General features: G+C 48.0%; 1 protein-coding gene across 1 annotated transcript; it reads left to right on the top strand.

Moving 5' to 3' along the window:
- Positions 1 to 4,527: 4,527 nt before the first annotated feature.
- On the top strand, positions 4,528 to 5,466 carry LOC137159987 (olfactory receptor 52P1-like). The gene has a single exon (XM_067558450.1). It carries the CDS (start codon positions 4,528 to 4,530, stop codon positions 5,464 to 5,466), a length of 939 nt encoding a protein of 312 aa, XP_067414551.1.
- The last annotated feature ends 1,160 nt before the right edge of the window (positions 5,467 to 6,626 follow it).

Genomic DNA, 6,626 nt, shown 5'->3' with positions numbered 1-6,626 from the left:
GAGGAGGAGAATAGGGGCGCAGGATTGTTCCTGCACTGACTGGGGGAGGAACACGCAGTGTGCGGGGCACAGTGTGCAGTGTTCAGATCACTGTAGAGCGGAGTCCTGAAATAAGCAGGAATTCTGCTTGAGATAAACAAGCACAGCTCAATGGATTGTTCCTGCATCTCCCTGCACCCTCCCCACCCCAATGACAGTCTGTGCAGCTACTCTAGTTGGGATAAAGAGACAAAGGTCATCAGTCCACAGGCTTCAGGGCAGGTGCTGATCAGTGAAGGGGGCTCAGGAAGATGCACTTCCCCATGGCAGGATATTGCATCCGGAGGGGTTTATAACTAAGCTGGGGCAATCTGTGCTGCTCTCTGTCAGAAAGGCTATTGAATGGGAGGGATGTTACTGTGTGTGGAAATCCTACATTTGAAACAAGGATGCATAAGAGCCTGTCCACGTGCACGTCACGGTCTCGGGGATTCAGCACAGGGCTCTTCAGACGGGAGTAACAGCAGATGCTCAGGTTCTAGGACAATGAGCAGCAGCACAGAAATGCTGAGAGATAAATGAGCACGTCTAACCCTTGGCTCTTCTTTTCTCTCTGTTTTTTTAGCACTGCAGGACAATGCTAGCAAGTCTGCAAGACTCAGTTTGGCCTGACAATCTGAGCCTGTGTTATCAGTGAATCATTTCTTCTGTCCCAGGAGAGGCTCTGAGGTTGAAATTCTCAAGGGTCTGGTTTCTGCACTTCCCGCTGCTCTCGTAGTCCGGGGAATTGTTCCCAGGCCCTGGCCAACGTCAGAGTCTGCAGGGACTGTACGGGAAAACCATAAAGGTCCCTGACCAGCACTGCAAGTGTCAGATGTGAGACTCGTACACTGATTCTCAGGTCACAGTAAGAAGATTTCCTCTCTGCTGCGCTGGATTTCGGTGAGTTGCCTGTTTCTGCAATAAAGTTAGTGCTAAGGGCTCGGGAAAGGTTCAAGTCAAGAACAATCAGGGCAGGAATTTTCCAGGATAGAGATTAGGGTTTTATGGTAAATAATTTATACAAATATTTGTTTTTAAAACCATTTCCTTTTCTGTTACTGTGTCTTCCTGTCTGTCTCAGGATCTCCTTTCTTTTGGTCTGTTTTTTTTTTTCCCTCGTTTGCTTAAATTTTCCAATTCAGCAACTTTACTTCCAGGTTAAGACGTGTAGCCAGTACCTCTTCAATGGGTACATGTGAAAGCTGAGATTTCAGACCAGGAATGGGTCAGTCAGGGCTTTACAGACTGGCTAGATATTGCTCTCACATTCTCCCTTTCAGTGGCGCACTGCACATTGACATTGGCATCACTGAGAGCACAATCAGGGCACCTGTGTTTTGAAATTCCCATCTTTCATGCCGGGTCTCACAAAACCACATAAACTGGGATCTTCCTTCAGACTCTTTCAGCACCTTAACAGAATAGCTCTCGCTGCAGCAGGACCAAAAGCCAGGACCTCACAGCAGGGAGCCTAAAGTTCAACACTAAGGGTGAAATCTTGGTCCCATTCAGATCAATGGCAAAACTCACGTCAGGGCCAGGATTTCACCCCAAATGCACATTTAGGGACTTAAACAAAAGGCCTGATTTTCACTGGCCTTGATCCTCGAGTGACTTCAACTGGAGTCGTCCTGTGGCATCTGAGGATGGGTGAGTTCATGTGGACCAGAGAAGAACTGACAGGAGAGTAGCTGAAATCTTAAACTCACAGTCTAGAGGTTCAAAAGAATTAGGGTGACAATTTCTTTCAGCCGAGGGCCTGCTCTCTCTGTTCCCCTGCGTCTCTGGTTCTGTAGAGGACGAGAAGCACCAAAATGCCGTAAAAATAAAAGCATGTTTTCGACTTAAAGGAAACCAGGCAGGGTTGGAAATCTGACTGGGGGAGACACAGGCACACACAGTGTGTGTGGGGGGTGGGATGTGCAGTATTCAGATCACAGTGGCTCGGAGTCCTGAAACAGGATGAAATAGGGAATGGACATCCTGCCTAATTCACACACCAAAGAGCTGTAACTAGCCCTCCTGCAATCTCCGGGAACAGACGGGCATCTGTAATGTCAGACACATTCCTCGCTCTAGCTCATCCGTCCTCCTGTGACCAGTCCCACAACAGCCTCCTGGAAACTTCAGCAATTACCCACATGGAAAAGCAACATCAGGAAGTTGTGTCTGGGTTTCTAACTGGCAGGAATACGCTAAAGCTTTGTGTTGTTTTGAGGAAGAGTTACTCGCTCTGGCTCCTTTTAGTCTCCATGTCCTCTCTCCCCTCGTCTTGGATCTGTCCCTCTTCTCTTCCCTGCACACACTGAGCTGCTGCTGGGGTTCTCTTCACCCCCAGACAGGCTCTGCAGGCTGCTCCTCCTCCATTCCCATTTCCCCAGCACACCAAGACACAGTGTTTAATCCAGGCTGTGTAGATACTTGTACGAGTTGTCACTGTGTGGTGTATCCTGCACCTTGTGTAGGTCCTGGGTGTGTGGCAGCGCTGGCATTTGTGAAGGGGCAGGGCATGGGGGCACAGACAGGTGGGCAGCACTGGGATGCTGGGAGTGGGAGGAGGCTGTACATGGACAAGCGGGTGGCACTGGGGGGAGGTGGTGGTAGGGAATGGGGGATACACGACAGACGGGCAACACTGATGAAATTCTAATTGTCTTCTGATTGTTGGTCCCAGGCCAGTGCTGGCAGCTTTCCTGGCCCTGTGTGTGGCAGAGAATTATAGCCTGGGTGTCACAACTTTTACTCATTTTTTTCTTTCGATTTTTTTTTTGGATGGTTGTTGAATGTTAATGACGCAACTTCAGGCATTTCCCCAGTGGAAAGAATCATTGATCTTTCCTGCTCAGCTGGTTCCGTCTCCCATCAGGTCTGACCCTGTCTATAATCTCCTTCCCCATCCCAGGCTGCTCTGTGATCTAGTTTAGCCTGCAGAAGAGAAGAATGAGGGGGGATTGGATAGCAGCCTTTAACTACCTGAAAGGGGGTTCCAGGGAGGATGGAGCTAGACTGTTCTTAGTGGTGGCAGATGACAGAACAAGAAGCAATAGTCTCAAGCTGCAGTGGGGGAGATCTAGGACAGATATTAGGAAAATCTTTTTTACTAGGAGGGTGGTGAAGCACTAGAATGGGTTAAGTAGGGAGGTGGTGGAATCTCCATCTTTAGAGTGTTTTAAGCTGCGGCTTGACAAAACCATCACTGGGATTATTTAGCTGAGGTTAGTCCTGCTTTGAGTAGGGGGTTGGACTAGATAACCTCCTGAGGTCCTTCCAACTCTCATTCTATGATTCTATAATAATGTGTATTTCTACGGGGAAAACTGGGTTCATGTCCAAAAGAGGAATTCATTGTAGATCAAATCTATGGTTAGTCTAGTCAAAGGTCCTCTCTCTGAAAGCCACTGCACAGGAGCTGCCGAAGAAATAACCTGGACCATTTTGAGCATGTCGCCTTAACATCTAATAGCTGGAAATTGGCTTGTGCCCTGAAACAGGCATGCGTACAGGCTTTCCAAGATATTTATTGAGCTCTATTTATTGGAAGGGAAGATTCTTACTGTCCATGTAAATGTCCAAAAACCTTTCACAGAGCTGTAAACCATTACACCTGCCCTGAATTCAGACAGTTAAGTTGAAACCTTGTAAAGTATTTAAGGAGTTCAAGTTTTTCCCTGTAGTAGGCATCTACGTTGCACTTATTGACATCGAACGTCATCTCCCATCGTGCTCCTCATTCACCGGTCTTGGTTAGCTCCCTCTGAGAACACTCCTGGATTGGACTATGGCCTAACTAATTTGGTGTCATGTGGAAATCATAGAATCATAGACTATTAGGTTTGGAAGGGACCTCAGGAAGTCGTCTTGTCCAAATCCCTGCTGAAAGCAGGAGCAACCCCAACTAAACCATCCCATTCAGGGCTTTGTCAAAAAGCACATTAAAAACTTCCAGGGATTGAAATTCCACCACCTCCCTAGGTAACCCATTCCAGTGTTTCAACATCCTCCTAGTAAAAAACATTTTCCTAATATCCAACCAAGACCCGCCCCACTGAAATTTGATGCCACTCCTCTTAGTTCTTTTATCTGCTGCCACTGAAAACAGCCTAGTTCCATCCTCCCTGGAACGCCCTTACAGGTAGTTGAAGGCTGCTTTGAAATCCCCTCTTATTCTTCACTTCGCAGATTAAACAAGCCTAGTTCCCTCAGCCTCTCCTCATAAGTCATGTGCTCCAGCTGCCTAATAATTTTGTTGCCCTCCTCTGGACTCTCTTTATTCAATTTTTTCTGATCCTTTCTGAAAACTAGACAGAAAACTAAATGTAGCCTCTGCAGTGCTGATTAGAGGGGAATAATTTGGCCACCTCACTGCTCACCCGCCTTTCCAGATTGTTGAAACTAGAAAATATTGACCATGTTACCTGTAATCATGTGTGTAACCCCCTTGGTGGGCGTCTCTCCCTTCACAGGAATATGAGCATATCAGATGGTCATTGGCAACTCGACCACCTCATGGAGGCTTTCAACCTTACCTCCTCCGACCCACCAACTTTCATCCTAAATGGCATCCCGGGTCTGGAAGCTGCTCACATCTGGATTTCCATCCCTTTCTCTATATTCTACATCATCAGTCTGTTGGGAAATTTCATGGTTCTGTTTGTTGTCGCCAAAGAGGAGACCCTGCACAAGCCCATGTACCTGCTGCTCTGCATGTTGGAGCTCACAGAGATCGGCATGTCTTCGTGCGTCATGCCGAAGGCACTGTGCTTATTTTGGTTCGGTTTCAAGAGCATCACTATGGATGGCTGCGTCACCCAGACTTTCTTCATTTACATGCTTATTATTATGCAGTCAGCCATTCTTGTGACAATGGCCTTTGATCGCTACGTTGCCATATGTGACCCTCTGAGATATGCCACCATCCTCACCAACGCACGAATCGCTAAGCTAGGGTTAGTGGGTTTGATACGAGCTGTTCTCTTGGTTCTGCCATTGCCTCTGCTTCTACGGAGGCTGCCATTCTGCGCCAACCATGTTATCCCCCACACGTACTGCGAGCACCTCGCTGTGGTGAAGATGTCATGTGGGGACACCAGCATCAACCAGATGTACGGCCTGGTGATAGCATTTGTGATCAGTGGATTAGACCTGATATTCATTGGCCTGTCTTACGGGATGATCATCAGGGCTGTCCTCAGGATCAAGTCCAGGAAAGCCCACCAGAAAGCCCTCAACACCTGCACAGCCCACATCTGTGTGATACTGGTGTATGGTAGCCTAAGTTTCTTCTCTTTCCTGACATACAGGTTCGGTCAGGACATTGCTGCCCACGTTCACATCCTCTTGGCCAACCTCTGTATCCTTGTGCCCCCCATGCTCAATCCTATCATTTATGGAGTCAAAACCAAAGAGCTTCGTGACAAAATGGGAAAATACATCTGCAGAATGTGATCGACTAGTGCCACTGACTTTCAACCTGTGTGACAAGAGGGGGAAAGGATGTCTCCTCGTTCATTAAGGGTGCTTTGTCCCAATTTTGTTGAACTCTGCCTTGAGGAATTTCCCAGTTTCAGAAGTTCCTCAAGCTTAATGCCTTATCACTCCATCACCAAGCACTGCTCTCTCCATTTCTCTAACCATCACCTGATCTCTGTCAGAATCACCTGTCATCCCCGAGCCCCACACACATCCTGTCACTCGGCCTTTCTGCGATTCCAACGCTGATGATTTCTCATATGCTTTCGTCCCTATTTTCCATTAAGATCGTTGTTGATTCTCACCATTCCTCACTCTACTCCACCTTTGACTCTTTTGCAGGGATATGTTGCCAGACAAGATGTTGCCTTGTAGGCTGGCCTTGACTGTGCAGTGAGGGGAGACGTGACCTCGATGGCGGCCAAGGCCGGGGAGAAGAAGACACTGACGATACTGCAGCTTTCTGACTCTCGGTGGCTTTCCATCTGTCCCTTGGCATCAGCACAGCACAGCCAGGGTATCAGAGGGAGGCCTGAGACATATAAGGGACAAACTGTGAAGTTTTCTTATGTCCCACAGACTCTTGGTTAGGGGGTCCCCAACCCCACAGGGCAGGGCCTCTTGTTTCCTTTAACATTCCCCTTTTTTTCTTTAATTTTGTTAGAAGTTGTACCAGGACTGAACTTAAGGTAGTGATCAGCAAGTCAGGGACACGGTCAGGGAGGAGAGAGCTACACAAGCCCTTCTCATAAGTAACCACAAGAAAGTTGTGGATCGAGCCCTGCAGAGATGCTGGGCCCAGCCTTGTTGGTGTTTCAGGGACCCCACCACACAAGAGAGTGGAGGGGAGCCCTCAAGGCCAGTTGAGCCTCTGGGGAAAGGGAGTGGGAGAGAGAACTCGGATCCTTTTGCTAGCCAACTCCCCCAGGAGTAGTGTCTGAGCAAGGAAAGTTTCCCACAAGAGCAGGGAGAGGATCTGGGGTCCCTTGCCATCAGCACCCCCACATGTCACAACCTAGGTTTAGGTTTAGAGACTCTCCAAGAGAAAGAGATTGAAAAGACTGTGATTGTTATCTGAGAAAAGAGAGAAAGAAGAGGAGATCTGAGAAGAGTCTATTAAATACTGACTGGTAGAG

The sequence above is a fragment of the Emydura macquarii genome, unplaced genomic scaffold (genome assembly GCF_026122565.2).
Source record: "Emydura macquarii macquarii isolate MOO-44397 ecotype Brisbane River unplaced genomic scaffold, CSIRO-AGI_Emac_v2 contig_2065, whole genome shotgun sequence".
NCBI lineage: Eukaryota > Metazoa > Chordata > Testudines > Chelidae > Emydura > Emydura macquarii.
The sequence above is the reverse complement of the archived record's forward strand: the minus strand, read 5'-3'. Positions and strand labels throughout refer to the sequence as shown.